A 17,882-nucleotide genomic window follows, 5' to 3' on the forward strand; every position below is an offset into this window, starting at 1 on the left:
TAGCTTTTTGCTCAAGGCTGGCAATCTACCACTTGAACCACAGCTCCACCTATAGATTTTTGGTGGTTTATGCTTTTTGGAGGTAAGACTCAGGTTTGTCTGCCCCTGCTGGCTTCAAACCATCACCCTCAGGTCTCAGCCTCCTGAGTAGCTAGGATTACAAGCATAAGCCACCAGCACCCATTTGGAAATGGCTTTATTTTATGCCTTTCAGGAAGACACCTCCACCCTGCACAGTCTCACTCTATCCTACCATTACACTTCAGTGAGTCAAGGTGGACACCACAACACAGTTAACCATCAACTCAAACCTTTCCCCTCTTCTCCAGAGCGATTCTTTAACTGCATCTGACCTGGGGCATGGGCACTTTTTGTCTTCCATTTGTAATTTTTATGTGTGTATGTGCTAACACAGAAAACATTTGAGTTTTCAGAATACTCTATGTAGTATAAAGAACTGTTTTCCAACACATTATCCTGTAGTAATGCCATCGTCATTATGTAGCTTTCTTTTCCTGCATAGCAATCAGATGATGTAATCTGGAGATGCTTCTCGAACTCTTGCCAATTCCTTGGCTGACCTCTATGGAATAAACCAAGTCCTTCAGATCCAAGAGAGCTTGGATCTATTCTACTTCCAAGTAGACAAAGTGTTTATAAATGTTTCTCTCTTTATTGAGGGTAAAGGTCCAGGAGCAAGTGCTAGAGGACAACTGAATGGATACCAATGTACCTCCAAAGTGCAACAGAAAGACAGACAGACAACAGGATTCTCAGAACAGAAGAGCAGGAATGACAAATAGAATTATATGAAGGATGGTGCATCGGCTGTAGTTGGATGTAAGCAGTTTGGCAGCATAAAGATGGCAGGATTCTACCTCAGCTTCCCCTATTTGGGTAGGTGAGCCTGAGAAGTCTCCTTCCATGTAAAAAGGGACAGTAATATGTCCATCTGCCTGTGGTACTAGGAAGCTGAAAAATACAATTTGCTAATCTGCTGCTTAACACACAAAGGGCATTCAACAAATAGTAGCCTCCAATGCCAAACGTTTTCCTTTTCTTACTGATTTCCATTTACTGAAGCCCACATTGGATCTACATCCAACTGGTCAAAGTAACTTGGGAAACTTGACCTTGATATACCCAAATACCACTGACCTCCACAGCGCCACCCACATAAGTTCTCATGGTAACAGACCCAGAGGCTGAGTCAGCCCCTACAGCTTCCGCTCTCTTCCCAGCCAAAGGACAAGTTTTCTCTAGAGGTTGCACATCTTTGATGCAAAACCCATCACGGGAACAAGCCGTACAGAGAGAACATTTCACACGCTGTCTCAGGCATCCGAAACATGCTGTATCACAGCCTTCAACTGTGCAAGGGGTGCTGCAGAGATTTCATCAAGACTTTTGAGCCAAACATAGCTTCTCATGAAAGCAATATGGGATATGAGCCTTCCTCTGATGGATGAAGAAAAGTGCACAGCACTACCAATCAGGAGCCATGACTATGTGTGAGTCTGACTGCTAAGGCTCCTACTGGGCTGCCTGGATAAAGGAATAACAAAGAACATCACCCAGTGGTCATGTGGAGGGCTGGGGACAGGGAGTGGAGGAAGGAAGAGCCTGAATAAGGTGACAGAGCCAGGAACAAAAATGCCTCTTCTTCCACTGTAACTCTTATGGAGTTTGGCACAGCTGAATTCTCTTGTTTTCTTTTTTTCTATTTAGATGGCAACATTGGGCAAAATTGGGTATCATGAACAGTAGGAAGAGCCACTATTAGAACTGAAGTAAAATGAAGGACGTACAGCCACTAAGGTTTCTTAATAATTATTTTGCTTTTTTTTCTTTTAAAACTGTACACAGGAAAATCCATGAGATTCTTATCTCCAATTAACCACCCAAAAACTGTAAGTAGAGCTGTGGTTTAAAGTATTAGAGTGCTAACCTTGAACACAAAAGCTCAGGGACAGTACCCAGACTCTGAGTTCAAGCCCCACAACCAACAAGAACCACAAAAATTATCTGTAGACATATTTCTTAACAATTGTCAAGATTCAATAAACTGAACTGAGTCCTGTACATTTTTGAGGTTATTCACTAATGTGTAGACAATTCTTTATAGTGCTCAAAGCACTGTACCTGGTATCCTTTATGCCTTAATGATAGCCCTGTCAGCTACTCTACCTTCTTTTTATTTTTGGAATTGGAGTTTGAATTCAGGACCTCAAGCTTGCTAAGTAGGTACTCTAGGCCGTGCCTACAGCCCTTGGTTACTTTTGACATAGGTTCTCACATTTCTTGCCTGGACCCACAACTAGACTGCAATTCACATATTTTACACTTCCTGTTATAGCTATGATAATAGCCATACACCACACCCAACTTTGGGCTGAGAATGGGTATCTCATAAGCTTTTCTGCTCAGCTGTCTTTGAACCACAACTCTGATCTTAGCTCCCAAGTAACTGGGATTACAAGCATGAGCCATGGTATTGAACTTTCTCTCTACTTTTATTAACAAATGAGGAAGGTGAAGCTAAAAAAATAAGTGATTTTTTTTCTCCCAAGATCTTACTGTTAGTGAGAGCAAGTTAGGGCTCAAACCCAGATCTTTGAGGGTAAAGCCAGGTCTATTCTAACCCCAGACCAGTCTCTTACCAAGCTCCCTTAACAATTTCACACCAAACAGGGTTCTTACCTTCCAACTCTTCTTTTTCATAGTGAATGTTGAGAACAGTACTGGTCCCACCCTGATCCACTACAGCTTCTTCATCTGGTCTCTGTTTAAACACAAATAAGCAAGCAATCACAGCAGAACGTATACATCCAAACACTTTATGTATATTATTTGCCCAGATGCTTTTGACAGGGTAGGGTGAATAAAATTAGTTGATATGTTTTTTTGGGCGGGGGTCCGGTTGTGGGGCCTGAACTCTGGGCCTGGGCGCTGTCCCTCAGCTCTTCAGCTCAAGGCTAGCACTCTACCACTTGAGCCACAATGCCACTTCTGGCTTTTTTCTTTTTGCTTATGTGGTGCTGAGGAATCAAGCCCAGGGCCTCATGCATGCAAGGCAAGCGCTCTACCACTGAGCCACCTTCCCAGCCCTAGTTGATATGTTTTTTAAATGTAAACCTCTCAATACTTGGGGATACAAATATAACAGCCATTTTATTTCTCATTTTATAAGTAAGTAGCCTGAGACCCAAAGGAAATTAAATCATTATGGCCCAAGGTGACAAGTGTGATAAAAAGTAGAAGGTGGACCAAGCTCAGGTCAAGGACAGCAGATTTCATGTTTTCTCCATTCCCAACTCCACCTACATATCTAGAAAGATCTGTAGGAAGATTTGGCACTTAGTAAGTGCTATCAAACAAAACAGCTTCATCTGTTGCCAAGGAAGCCTCGGACTTTCTTGAGATGTGGCTGGCGTTGAATTTTGATCTTCAGATCTCAGTGTCCTGAGTAGCTAGGATTACACGTATGAGCCACTGATACCCAGCTCTCAAAATCTTTTTGTTTTGAATTTTTTCTACTGGAAAAGCAGATTGCTCAGATTCAGCATTGTATTTGAGAGGCATAGATAATTATACTAACTTGAAGAAATAAACTGAGAATTTGATCAGGTTCTGGAAGATAGGTAAGGGTTCAGAGTACTGGAGATTTGTGGACAGGTCATGCTCCAGAAGTAGATGACCTGACAGCATGAGCAGAGATAGAAAGGTGGGAACATGTGCAGCAGTTCTGGGTTAAGTCAGCCTGGCTGGACTTAGAGACTTGGGAAGGAAAACAGATAGGCAGGGATACCAATTAAGGGTAATATTTTTCTTCTTAAACCATTTAGGGTCTTGTGAGCATTATTAATAAGCTAGGTATATGCTATTATACTCATTCTTTAATAAAGACATTCAGAATCTACTATATGAAAAAAAATCATTCTAGGTGCTAGTCTACAGTGTTGGAGAAGACACACAGTCCCTCCCTCAAGCAGCAGAATGAGATTTCATTACTGAGGAGAATTTCAGGGTTCTATGAGAACATATAAGTGGGGAGGGGTTAGCCTCATTTGGAAGTGGAACATAGTCTAGAAAGTCTTTCAAGCTGGACATTGGTAGCTACTGTAATCCTAACTAGTCAAGAGGCTGAGATCTGAGGATCGTAGGTCAAAAGCCAGCCTAGGCAGAAAAGTCTGTGAGACTCTTATCTCCAATAAATTGCTTAGAAAAAGCTGTGGCTGAAGTGATAAGATGTTAGCATTGAACCCAAAGAAGCTCAGGGACACCACCCAGGCCCTGAGTTCAAGCCCCAGGATTGGCAAAAAAGGAAGGAAAGAAGGAAGGAAGGAAGGAAGGAAGGAAGGAAGGAAGGAAGGAAGGAAGGAAGGAAGGAAGGAAGGAAAGAAAGAAAGAAAGGAAGGAAGGAAGGAAGGAAGGAACTTTAGGCTGAGATCTAGGAGGTGAATATCAGCTGTCAGTGGTGGAGCAGGAGAGAGAGAATGATAGCTCCGGGCAGATTAGCACTCAATAAAGAAGGTGAGGATGGTTCTGGCACTGAAAATAAAAATGCCTCGTTTGATTAAAAGGGCTGGAGAGTATGGAGTAGAATAAACGAGAAAGAGAATGAATTTGAGAGAAACTGCAGTAGACTTGATAATAATAAGGGAACAAACTTCCTAAGGACATAGTCAGTAAATGCATATAGACTGTCTAAATAAGTCTAAAATTTCAAAACTGAGCTCAGAGCATGTGATGCTAAGGCTACAAATAAGTAAGGAAGACCAGGGGGCGGGGAGGGGGGCAATTTGCTACTGTTGGAAGTTTAGCTTGCTTTTAGGTTTAAGTACTGAGCCACACAGCTTAATGCTGTGATTGAAATTTAAGACTCCAGGAAGGGAAACAAAGGGTAGAGAGCTCTTCCTTAGGAATTAAGGGTAGAAAATGACACAAGAAAGGGGGAAATAGAGAGAAAAAAGATGGTTCCACTTTTTACATATGTACATTGCATAGTAGGACTGTATTCACCCACCCTTCCTCTCTATTTTATATTCTATCTTGTATTTTTTCATCAAACAAAAAAGTTATGTATGTAGATAACTGTTCACATTCGGCTTCCCAGTGATTTTTAATATCTAGAGGACAGAGATCAATTAATAATAATACCTGGGACTGTCCACAGATACCTGACACAGTATAGAATGCAGTCATTAACTGGAGAGGAGGAAGAAGAGAAGAAGAAATGATTGCCATCTTGACTCTAAGACTATAAAATCAAAATAAGGGGAACAAGGTCAATCATTTGAAAACTTCCAGTTGGGAAACTTATTATTTGTTAGTTTCCTTAATTTAGATTGCTCATCTAATTTGATCAAAATTCACTGATTAATTTGTTCCCCTATTTTCTGTCTTACCAAAGAAAACAGCCAGTAGCCATTAACCAAAACACCTGAAAAGTCAGGCTTCAATATGAATGTGTGGATTCTGGTTCAAATAAACTAAGTATAAAAATTATTATTATTATAAGATACAGAAATTTTTAAACAACTAAATATTTATTATATTGAAAAATTGCTGTCACTTTTTTCTCTTATTATTGTCACTTTAAAAGCATGATAATAATCTCCTGATCTGGCAGTAATGTCATTTTTTTTTATAAAAATGAGTCTTTAACCTTTAGTGACACACACTAAGTTTTTACTGATGAAATGATAGAATGTCTGGTATGTGGAGGATAGAGACACAGATGGACCAACATGGTGTATTGATTATTGAAACCAAATCGTTGGAACTTGATGATTCACTATGCAAATCTCTCTACTTTGATATATGCTTGAAATATGCAAAGTTTGTTTGAAACCATTCAAAATGAAAAGAAAGGAACATCAGGTCTCTTTGGTCTGTGCTTGCTGCAGATTCCTTACCAGTTGGCTATTATTTCCTCTGATACCACCTCCACTATGATAAAGAAGAGTTCTCAACTTGGGGTTCATATATTTGAAGGGTACCTATCAATGTCTTTCAGAGAACTGTGGTAATATGTATGCAGGTCCATTTTGTAGGAGAGGGGAACAGAGTCCATAACTCTGATCAAATTCTCAGAAGGGCTTATGACTCAGAAGAGGTAAGAATCATGAAAAACCCACAATATAAACTGATGAGAAAAAAGAAAAGAGGGGGGAAGGAAGGGAGAATAAACTAAAGATAATGCCTTTTTTCTAAGTAATCCTCTTCTCTGTACTTCTTCCTAGTATTCACTGACAATAGCCGCTACATAAATGCAAACTGGGGTACCTACTTCAGGGATTAATTAAGATTTTTAAAAAGAATTAAATATACATTGAAAGTGCATGGCAGGTCTTGAGGAGGGGGATAGAAACATTGTTAGGAGCCTTGAGGAAAAAAAAAAAGAATTATCGTTTGAGTAGCAGACTAGTCTTACTTACAGTAATAGACAAATTAAAAGACATTGAGTGGTACATAATGGTCCCAACTCCTGGAAACAGCCAAAAGGATGCAGGAAGGAAGAAAGTGATAGACAGCACCTGCCTTGACCCCTCTTCTTTCTCTCCTCCTCCTGCTCCACTCTGGACAGCCCTTCCTGCAATAGGCAGCTCTCATACATTTCACCTCAATGACCTCTCTTATTTCCCAAAGCATTTAATATTTTCATTATATATAATATCCTCCCACTCAGACCCACCTTCAGCCTTTAAGAATATTGAGCTCTGATTCATTTAACCATTTAAAAATCAACAGATATAGAGATGGCATCCAGGTTTTTTGTTGTTGTTGTTTTCTTTTTGGTATTTTTGTTGTTGGTGGTGATGGTTTTTTGTTTTGTTTTGTTTTTTGCCAGTGCTGGGGCTTGAACTCAGGACCTGGGTACTGTCCCTGAGCTTCTTTTTGCTCAAGGCTATCAATCTACCACATGAGCCACAGTGCCACTTCTGGCTTTTTCTGTTTATGTGGTACTAAGGAATTGAACCTAGGGTTTCATGCATGCTAGGCAAGCACTCTACCACTATGCCACATTCCCAGCCCCTCCAGGGTTTTTGTGATGAGGACTCTACTAATGAACTCTATTGTCAATCCTACTTAGAGGTTTCCAATCCATACACTGAGTTGATACAATTCGAATTAGGAAGAGATGTTTATTCAGCACTTGTTATATAGCATCTTTGCTACATACATTATCTCACTTAATCCTCAAAGAAAATAGTCCTAAGTCAAAGCTAAGTAAGACCTCATAAGAGCTAAGATAGGTCTGTATTCATTATTAACATTATATACTAATATTGCTTTTTAAAAAAAGAATCTGGTCGTTTTAGAGAGCTCAAGTCACTTAATCATGGGTTAATGCCCACAGTGAGAATAGTTCAAGTCATATTATCACCATCTTAAATCCAGTACAGTTACAGAACCTCATGCACCAAATGTCCTTTTACTGACCAGATCTCCATTTGTTCTCCTCTCATTCATTTCCATTTTGCTCTCCATTCGACAAAGCATCTGAATTCTGGTGTCTTGTAGACATTGTCACATAATCTGACCCAGACTTTTAATTCTCTAACTCCCTCAAGTACTTCCTCACTTAATTCAAACACCAGAGAGAGAGGGAAAAAAAAATTCCATGTGACCTTGCGCAACTGTTTCCGATCAACTCTTCTCAGTGGTCACAAGCTGCTTATTCTGACTCATCAGCAGCCTGTGAGGAAACAAAAACTCTAAAATGGCTCTGGTTTCTCGGGGATTCTTTCTTTGAATCTCATTTGGGAGTCATTCCTACTCAGTGTAGATTACTAGATCAGTATACTGTAATAGGGAGAATAATGACCCCCTAATGACACATCCTAATCCTTAAGAATTTGCGATTGTGCCAGGTGCTGGTGGCTCATACCTGTAATCTTAGCTATTCAGGAGGTTGATATTTGAGGATTGTGGTTCTAAGCCAGCCAGAGCAGGAAAGTCCATGAGATTGTTATCTCCAATTAACCAAGAGAAAGCCTGAAGTAGAACTGTAACTCAAGTGGCAGAGCATTAACCATGAGGGGGAAAAAAAAACTCAAGGACAGTGCCTAGACCCTGAGTTCAGGTTTTTGTATATGTGCCTAGAACCAGCACACAACACACACACACACACACACACACACACACACAATGTGATTGTTACCTAACATGGCAAAAGAGAATTAAAATTGCGGGAGAAGTAAGGTTGCTAACCAGTGGAAGTTAGGAGATTATCATAAACTATATACAAAACAAAGTATTTTCAAAAGGATAAGAAGGCTGGGCACCAGCGGCTCATGCCCCAAATCCTAGATACTTGAGAGGCTGAGATCCGAAGATTGCAGTTCAAAGCCAGCCTGGGCAGGAAAGTCTGTGTGACTCTTATCTCCAATTAACTACTAAGAAAAAGTGGGAAGTGGAGGTATACTCAAGTAGTAGAGCTAGCCTTGAGCAATAAAGCTCAGGGTTGGAACAGAGCCTAGACCCTCAGTTCAAGCCCCAGGACCAGCATACCACACACACACACACACACACACACACACACACACACACACACACACGGTAAGAGAGAAGGAGAGAAGAATCAGAGAAGAAGAGACCACAATCAAGGTCTTAGAGATAAAGGATGGAGGGAAAAAACTATGAACCAAGGAATTCAAGCAGTTTCTGAAAAATAGGAAAAGCAAAGAAAAAGTTCGATCCTAGAACTTCCACAAAGAAATACAACCCCACCAACACTTAATTTAATTTTAGTGCATGGAGATCTGTGTCAGACTACTAAACTGAAGAATTCAAAGATGATAAACTTAGGTTGTTGAAGCTACTCCATTTGTGGTAATCAGTTATGTCAGCAATAGACAGCTAATCCTCTGTATATTATGACTCCCTTTGTGACTACCTTAAGGAAAAACAACCAACCTTTCCATTATCTAAAATTTGTTGTTGTAACCTAGCAGCAAATCTACAATAAATACTTTTCTTTGTCCTGGTTACCACTGTGTGCCCTGTCTACTCTGCCAAGGCAAATCATGAACTAAGACAATTATCTCAAGGTTTTAAAGGAAGCAAATTTGCAGTGTGAATTGCACTCAACTCTGCTCAAGGCCTGCCTGGTAATTCAGCCCACATCTCTCCTATTGAAACTCCTCAGTAGAGCTGGCAAAGCCACATAAAGAGAATGCCCATAAGCTCCCTGGTTCTCCCATATTACCTACGGCAGGGGAGAGGGGAGAGGTCATGAACTGTATTGCAATGTAGTGAGAGAAGAAATTGGTATCCAAGATTGACATTTTATTGAGTAACGCTGAACAAATATTTGTCAATTGGTTGCCATAAACTGATTGTGACCTTCAGAAAAGTTGACCCACCCTCTTATAGAGCCATTTATTCATTTGCTCAGCAAACATTTGCTGAACTCCAACATGTGTCAGAGTCACTAGACACTAGAACTCAAGGTTCTTCAGGAGCCTTTGTCTTATCCTTGTTTTATCAGATCTAGATAAAAGACAGGATGGGACCCACTCCCCACTGGACATATTTCTTGGTTGTCATCCACTTACCCAGATTTGATATTCTGATGATTTCTGCAAAATGTTTACTTCTAAGCAGTCCTGATTTGCATAAAATCCATCCCCCCTTGTCTTCCCCTCTACTGTTTCCACTCTCACTAAACTTCCCTTCAGTGCCCTGCATTGTTTGCTCAAATGCTGAGGATTCCAACCTCTCCAGTCTTCTCTTCTAGTACTTTCTTCAGCTCAGTTGTGAAACTGTGAAGCTATAAGATGCCCCCAGTTCTTGACCAAAGTAGGAACTTTCCCTAAAGCTGTCTTATGTTCTTCCTCCCTTACTATCCTCTTTAAGAGCTCATCAATTCTTAAAATTTTTTTTAATTTTTTATTTATTTGTTGGTTGGTTGTGGGGCGCTGTCCCTCAGTTCTTCAGCTCAAGGCTAGCGCTCTACCACTTGAGCCACAGCGCCACTTCCAGGTTTTTCTGCTTATGTGGTTCTGAGGAATCAAACCCAGGGCCTTATGCATGCAAGGCAAGCACTCTACCACTGAGCCACTTTCCCAGCTCCCAATTCTTAAAATTTTAATACATTCCAGAGAGCTCATCAAGATGAATAATGAGGTTCAGCATTGCTGGCTCATGCCTGTAATCCTGACTACTCAGGAAGATGAGATCTGAGGATGGCAGTTCGAAGCCAGCCTAGGCAGGAAAGTCTGTGAGACTTTTATCTTCAATTAAATCACAGAAAAAGCTAGAAGTGAATCTGTGGCAAAAGTGGTAGAGTGCTAGCATTGAGCAAAAAAAGTTCAAGGACAGTGCCCAGTCCCTGAGTTAAAGCCCCAGAGTGACACACAAAAAAAAGAATTATCTTAAATTATTGCAACAACCTCCTAGCCAGCCTCCCTCATTCTAATCAGCCTCACTATAATACATCCTTTCTATGCTTTACCACCCATATTTTCTCAAACATGCTTCTTAAGCGTTCACCCAGAGTCAGTACTGACTCTGCAGCCACAGGCTGCAATAATGCACAGTGATAAAGGTTATTCTTGGAAAGAGGCAGCACTGGATTTTTGCAGAGCCATGAGCATCTTGAAACTCCTCCCTAAATCTCATTTTCCTCATTTGCAAAATGGAAAAATAAAGGTGCATAATTCTCACTGTTATAGAAAGAGTTAAATGGGATCATTAGGATGGGGATGTAGATAAATGGTAGAGGGCTTGAATAGTATTCCAGAGGCCTTGGATTTGATCTCTAGTACTCACTTCCCATTGGCCATGCTTGATCCACAGCATAGCAAGAAGGAAGGAAGGAAAGAAGGAAGGAAAGATGAAGGGAAGGAGGGCTAATCCTGACTAGACTCTGAGCTCTTTAATATAAGTACCTTGGTTTGAAGATAAAGGAGTGTCATTTATTTATGATGCTCATGCAATTAAGCAGCATTGTATATCAGGCATTCTTCTAGATGACAAAATTTTCTGCCTGACTTCTGTCCTCATGCAGCTTCTATTTGAGAATAAACAAGAATCAAAACAAGAACCCTTCAGATAAGTTATATATGCTAACAAGAGGCCAACCAATGCTATACAGTGAGATCCTGCCTCAAAAACAGAAAAAGAGGAAGAGGAGGGGGAGGAAGAAGAGATAAAGCACTGAAGGGTTTCAAAATAGAAAAATGGCATGATCTGATTTGTATTTGAAGAGCTCTCTGGCTGCTATGTGTACAGTGGACTGTAGACCAGAAGAGCAATCAGAAGGTACTGTCAGACTAGGGCAGTAGTAGTAGTACATACCAGGTAAAACTGCACAGACTTATGCAGATGTGCTAGCTGGAACCTTCTCTGTTTACACCAAGTATGCCATATCCTCACTCTGTAAGGTCTATCTCCCTTGCACACAGCCTGGTAGGCACACAGGAGCTTCATTGGTAATCGTCAATTGACTGACCATGTCTCCTCCAAGTCATGCCCCACTTCCTTTCTTCCTTCTACCCTCATTCTCTCTTCTTCCCTACATCTCAAGTTCCCATATACCTAACGCCTGACTCCAGCCTTCATGAAGTCTTACTGTTTCCACACTTCTATTTCTTCTCCTCATTCTGTCACCATGAAAGTTTCAGAGACTATATGTAAAAGAGATCATTATTTCCCATCCTACCCTCAGAAGCACTGGGGAAATCATCAATTTCGCAGAACATTAACAGAATACTAAGGGTTATTATGCTCTCAATAATACAACCTGTACATATTCTGCATGTTAAGGACACTCTCTCCTCACATTTGTTCCACTCTGTTCTCCCACTGCAGCCAGAAAAATGTTTCACTAGAAAGATGTAATCATGATCTCATTTGCTCTCTCCGCCAGCAGGCTCTCTCTCCTGCCTCACCTTCCCCTCTAGTGGCATCCTCTTGTTCCTCAGATAAATACCAACTTTCTCAACAGGGGCTACAATAATAGCCCACTACATTACAACCCCAGAGTATATCTCACACTATTCCCCTCATTGCCCACTATGGCTCTACATTATTGGCCTTTCAGGATGTGCTCCCTCTTCTATCACAGGACTTTTGAGTATGCAGTTCTCTTTGTCTCCAATTCATTTGATGAGCCCCTTTCCTCAGTGGATATCATTCTTCAGATCTTTGTTCAAATTTTCTTCCTTAGAAAAATCTCTAATCTGTAGTTGTTTATACCCTCATAGGACTAAGCACTAAAATTATTTTGTGTGAGTTTTAGTTTTTGAGATAGGGTCTTGCTATGTAGCCAGGTGGTTTCAAATTCTCAATCCTCTATTCAGCCTCCCCAGTGCTGTGTGATTGATTAAAAATGGGTTGGAGATGTGGCTTAGTAGTAGAACACTTGCCTAGCATGCATGAGGCAGAGTTCATCTCTAACACCACATGGAAGAAAGGGAGAGAGGGAGAAGGAGGGAGGGAAGAAAAAAAGAAAAGGAATTCCTTCTTTCCACTTCCCACTATATGTAAGCTCCAGGAAAGCAAAATATTGCCTATTTTTCTTTGCCATCATACCCCAGAGGTTGAATATGCACAACAGGCCTTAAGGTTAGATATGGAAAGATTTTCCAAAATGTTTATATTCTTTTTTTTTCCTTGCCAGGACTGAAGCTTGCACTGTCTCTTCATTTTTTCACTTAAGGCTGGTGCTCTACCAATTGAAACACAACTCTACTTCTGGATTTTTAGTGGTTAATTGGGGATAAGAATCTAACAGACTTTTCCTGCCTGAGCTGGCTTTGAACAGATTTTCTCAGATCTCCTGAGTAATTAGCATTACAGGTGTAAACCACTACTTATATATATATTTTAATAGCAAGCAAAGAAGGAATTATAGATCTTTTAGTGGCAAATGACTACCAGGAAGAAGAGGAAGGAGTCAGTGTCTTGATACTCATTTTGCTACAAACTTCAACTGAAACTCATCCCTGACATCAACATTGCATTTGTTTTCAAGACCTGTCATACTTCCTGAGATGGACCATCCACCTCTTCCCAGTCCTTCCGTGGTCTTGGCTGCTCTTGTGCCTTCAAGCCCTCTGTCCAGGGCACTAACCACACCATCTTATTACTTTCTTACAGTAGCCACCCAGCAGTTCTATGATCAATGACTTCAGCTCTGGCTTTGTTTTGTTTTTCTTTTCATTCCTTTAAATCATCAAGCCGTTTCTGCCCCTATGTGGCTTGCCTACCCAGAACTTGTCAGATGTCTGTGCAATGGGGTCTGGGGAGACACAAAGCTGGCCAATACTAATGAGGGCTGTTTCGACCTCCACAGTCTTCTTTCTAGCCCTTCCTTTGAACCAGAGGTGCCAGAAAATTTTAAAAATTAAACACACATCCAGCAGAGCAAGATCTCTGGCTACCCTTTTCACCCACATTGTTCCAGCAGGACAAAGCAAGGCCAGAAGCTGGCCTCTCCAACCATGGAGGACCAGAGAACCGAGGTCACCACCCTCCGGCCCCCATCTGCGAGATGCTGGGCGAAGCAAGGGCTGCGGCAAGGGCTGCTGCTCTGGCTCCTAGATTCGGACCCAAGGTCACCCTCTCTCAGGCCAGGCTGGATCCCCAACCGCCCGAGCGCCCCCTGGCGTCCCGAGCTGGCCTCCCCTCGCCCTCGGGGAGAGGCCTGGGAAAGCCGGGCTTGGGGACCCGAGGAAGGAGGGTGGGCCGAGGATGAGGAGGCTGAGCCCTGGGGAGGGGCGGGAGGCGGGGCCCTACCTGACAGCTGAGGACGCCGTCCGAGTGATTCCCGGCTGGCATGGCGGAGCGGAACTCGGTCTCCCCGGTGGGTTCCAGGCCGAACGTCAGCAGTCCACACCCCTCCGGTTGGGTGTGAGCGGACACAAGCGAGCGCGCGCGGCGACCCCTACCCTGGAGCAAACGGTCAACCATCAAGCGCCGCCGCCGCCTCCATAGCCACCGGTCCGCGAGGCACACGCCGCAGCCAATCAGCTAGCGGCTCATGCAGCCAATCAGAGCGCGGAGCACGGGAGGACGCTGGCCAGCGGTACCCTGGGCTACCGCCGGGGAGAGGTGGGGGGGAGGAGGAAAAGTAGTCCTGGCCCAGTTGTCATGGAAACCGCCTCCCTCCCTTCTGGGGCCTCTGGGCTCCAAGGTCCTTTCCCGAAATCTCTGCTTTGATTTGCAGCGGCACCTGACTCTTGAAAACAAGGAACAAAGTATCTCCTTGAAGAGATGGTTTTGTTTTGTTTTATTTTTAAATTTTAAGGAATTAGCCTGCCCCTCAGATTGCAGGAGAAAATGATTGGGGATGAGGGGGAAACTCCTTCTAAAAATTATTTATTAATTCCTGAGCTAGTGTCCAGATTGAAGAGAACACTAAAGAGAAGCAGAGCGACAACAGTCAGGACCTCCCCACCCCCCATCTCTCCCTCCCCTCTCTCTCTCTCTCTCTCTCTCACACACACAGAGGCTATATCTTAAGCCTTATACCTGAGTTTCAGCTCCACAGCAGAAAAGACAAGAGTTGAGCTGAGGATAATTGCTGAAGTCATTCCACAAAGAATGCTTTAAACTTTTCCAAGAAATGATCTAAGGCAAATTATTATTTAATAACAACTATCATACCTAAGACAATGTTAGAAATGATAAGTAATGCAATCAACTTGGGTTTTGTTTGAAAGAAAACAGCCTGGCTAACATCTAACCAATCTTCTTATCCCCATTGGAGCAAGGGGGGGGGGTATTTTGTATGTACTATCACAAGAGATTGTAGTTGAGTCCATATTACTAAGGGGCAAAGAATGATTGTAACTCTCAGCCTCCAAAGAACCTACACTTGAGGAACATAATCCAGTACATGTTAAAGTTTCAATCTTTGCATATCATCCCTTGCATTGTCCTGAAACTGGAAACAAGGTTGAGTTTCAGTATCCCTGAAAAAGAACCACATTTCTCATTTTCTATATAAGTCCCTTGCCCAGTTTCTGAGCTTTACTGTTATATCCCTATTCTCTGTTCGTCTCCTATTCTATCCCTTGAATCTGTTATTCACATCCCACCCTTATCCACATTAAACCCTTCCAAGTCAATCTCAAAGGTCACCTCCTCCAAGAAGGCTTCTTTTAGTCAATTCTCCCTGATACCCATGCCTATGATATTATGTTTCCCTTTTCAGAACACTCACTGGACATGTTTCTCACAATAACTATTAAAGCAGTTATTAAAGCTCTTAATAGGTTGACAGCTTACTACAACGTTCTAAAGTTTTTTTGAGGGCAATGATTATCTTTCTTATGCCTCTCTATATATTCCACAGAGCTTCTAAGAATTCTGAACATATAAAAAGTAGTTAGCAACTATATGTACTTATAATTCAATCTAATAAAAATGTAGTAAATAATACCAATGATGTAGAGAAATCTAAGATATATCCACAAGGAGTTTAATAGTCTAATCACAGATACACGTTAACACAATGGCAAAGAATTAAAGCACCTAACAAATGCCATATGAGTAATATAGATGAACTTTCAAAGTTAAGTCCAAAGGCCACCTCTTCCAAGAAGGCTTCCTTCCAAACACAGTGAACAAAGGGAAGATAAGCTCAGGGATCGAAGATTAAAAATTTAAAAGAAAATATGATACTTATGACTTGGGGCACTTCAAAAAGATGACATAGGACAGAAGGTGTGGTTTAAGTGGTAGAACACCAGCTTAGAGAGCAACCTGAGTGAATATGAGGCCCTGAGCTCAAACCTTAGTACTACAACAAACAAACAAACAAGAAGGTGACAGAGAATGTATAGGTTTGGGCTAACTGAAAATATGGGAAAGATTTAGCTGAACTAACTCAAGGAGAGCAAATAGCTAAGTCTTGAGCAGACTTAAGAGTAGTAACACACATAGCCCATTCAGGGAAGCCACAATTAAGCCAAAGCAGAAAGTTACCATGATAAGCAGCAGAAAGTAAAAGTTATAATAAGGGCTGTAATCAAATTGTGGAGAACTGGCTAGTATGTTCGGGTTTCTTTTTCTTCCATCTTTTTGTTTGTGTTTTATGCCAGTACTGGGGCTTCTGCTCTCATTTGGCATTTTCTGCTCAAAGATGGTGCTGTACTACTTGAGCCACAGCTCCACTTCTGACTTTTTAGTGGTTAGTTGGAGATAAAAAGTCTCATGACATCCTGCCTGGGCTAGCTTTGAACCATGGTCCTCAGATATCAGCCTCCTAAATAGTAAGGATTACAAGTGTGAGTCACCAGCACCCAGCCAGACTTATTTTTCTTATATAATACTCCATCAGAAAGAATGACATTGCCCCATTTGTTAGGAAATGGAAAGACTTGGAAAAAATTATATTAATTGAAGTAAGCCAAGCCCAACGAAACATAGGCCCCATGGTTTCCCTTACTTGCAATATCTAGTATATGTATGAGTCAAGCAGAAAAGGTCAGATAAGGTGATGTTAGGAAAATGAACCCTAAGATATGTATTTAAATGTTTTTTTTCTTTCATGCATTTGTTTCTAACGCATTTATAAGATTATTTCTTTGTTATAACCCCTGCTTTCACTGTATTTGATGTCGGTATAATTTATGGAGGGGAAGGGGAAAAACAAGTCGTTTAAATAAGGATACAGGTGGACCCGTTGCAGCAATGAGAAGTACAAGTTGTCATGTGGAAAACGAACTTTACAACTTTGGTGGGGGGGGGAGGATTGGGTGGGGGGGATGGGGGGAGGCTGGAAAGGGATGTGAAGGGTAAACAAAGGAGGAGGCTACAATGCTTGATAGGAAATGTACTCATTATCTTGCCCATGTAATTGTAACCCCTCTGTACAGTATTTTCACAATAAAAATTTTAAAAAAAACACTAGAAAACCGGAAGTGGTGCTGTGGCTGGCTCAAGTGGTAGAGCGCTTGCCTTGAGCTGAAAAGCTGAGGGACAGTGACCAAGCCCAGAGTTCAAGCCCCACGACCAACCAAAAAAAAAAAAAAAAACACCACACACACAAAAAAACCCATAGGATTGTTGAACGGTTTGGGGAACCCTTCCCTGCACTAGGACCTACTGGTAGAAATGCATTGTTTCATTTAAAGCAGTAGTTACAGCATACTACTTTTCCCCCCAAATTACTGGTAAGAAGACAGAGGCTCCAAGAAACTAACTTTCTCAAGGTCAGGCAGTCATTCAGCTGGGATTCAATCATTCATTTATTAATTCAGAACACCTTTGGAGACCCTATCTATCCATCCCTGTGTTGAGTGAAAAAGAAACAACACAAAGACACACTGGCCTCCTTGCATCTTCCAAAGATAGTAATCAAGTAATGAAATGAAATTGTTACAAGTTATGGTAGCCACTGTAAACGTATGTGATGGAGGTTCTCTGTGGAGGTGGGGACAGCCTCTCAGATAAGATGAGTCAAGGGCAGGTCTGAGTCAGTGCAGTTCTTGCCTCATACTACACTATCCTTTGAAAAATGATCCTATCTCTGAAATCTGCCATTAGGGAGATGGATTAGAAGGACAAATCTGAAACAAAGAAATATTAGACTCACCCTGACAACATACTAATTCAAGATAAGCCAAAGGGAAGATGTGCTTACATGTATTACTGCCTCCCCAGCCCCCCCCCCCGCCCCCTGCTTCCCCAAAAGCCATGGCTCAGCCATGGCTGATGGGGAATGGAAAGTAGCGGTGATTCCTGGGAACCTCTACTAGATCTGATTTTCCTTCAGTTTAAATGTGAAGGCAGAGCATCTAGCCTTTACTCTAGGGTCAAGAGCCCCATCTTCTGGCCTTCTGTGTAAATTACAAAAGTAAGTAGGCCACATAGATAACCTGTGTTCCTGTCTGTCTAAGGCTCTTGCTATCTGGGGCACTGCA

The 17,882-nt window shown here is 41.7% G+C and overlaps 1 protein-coding gene across 1 annotated transcript in view; it reads right to left on the bottom strand.

Moving 5' to 3' along the window:
- The window catches only part of Slc4a8 (solute carrier family 4, sodium bicarbonate cotransporter, member 8), a 64,390-nt gene extending 50,416 nt beyond the window's left edge, over window positions 1-13,974 (bottom strand). The window contains exons 1-2 of the mRNA XM_013018815.1: window positions 13,750-13,974; window positions 2,701-2,782 (exon numbers count right to left, since the gene is read on the bottom strand). Of these exons, the coding sequence (XP_012874269.1) occupies window positions 2,701-2,782; window positions 13,750-13,923 (256 nt within the window). The 5' untranslated portion in view covers window positions 13,924-13,974. The remainder of the gene's footprint in view (window positions 1-2,700; window positions 2,783-13,749) is intronic.
- Window positions 13,975-17,882: the final 3,908 nt, after the last annotated feature.

Source organism: Dipodomys ordii, unplaced genomic scaffold (assembly GCF_000151885.1).
Source record: "Dipodomys ordii isolate 6190 unplaced genomic scaffold, Dord_2.0 Scaffold42, whole genome shotgun sequence".
NCBI classification, from domain to species: Eukaryota; Metazoa; Chordata; class Mammalia; order Rodentia; family Heteromyidae; genus Dipodomys; species Dipodomys ordii.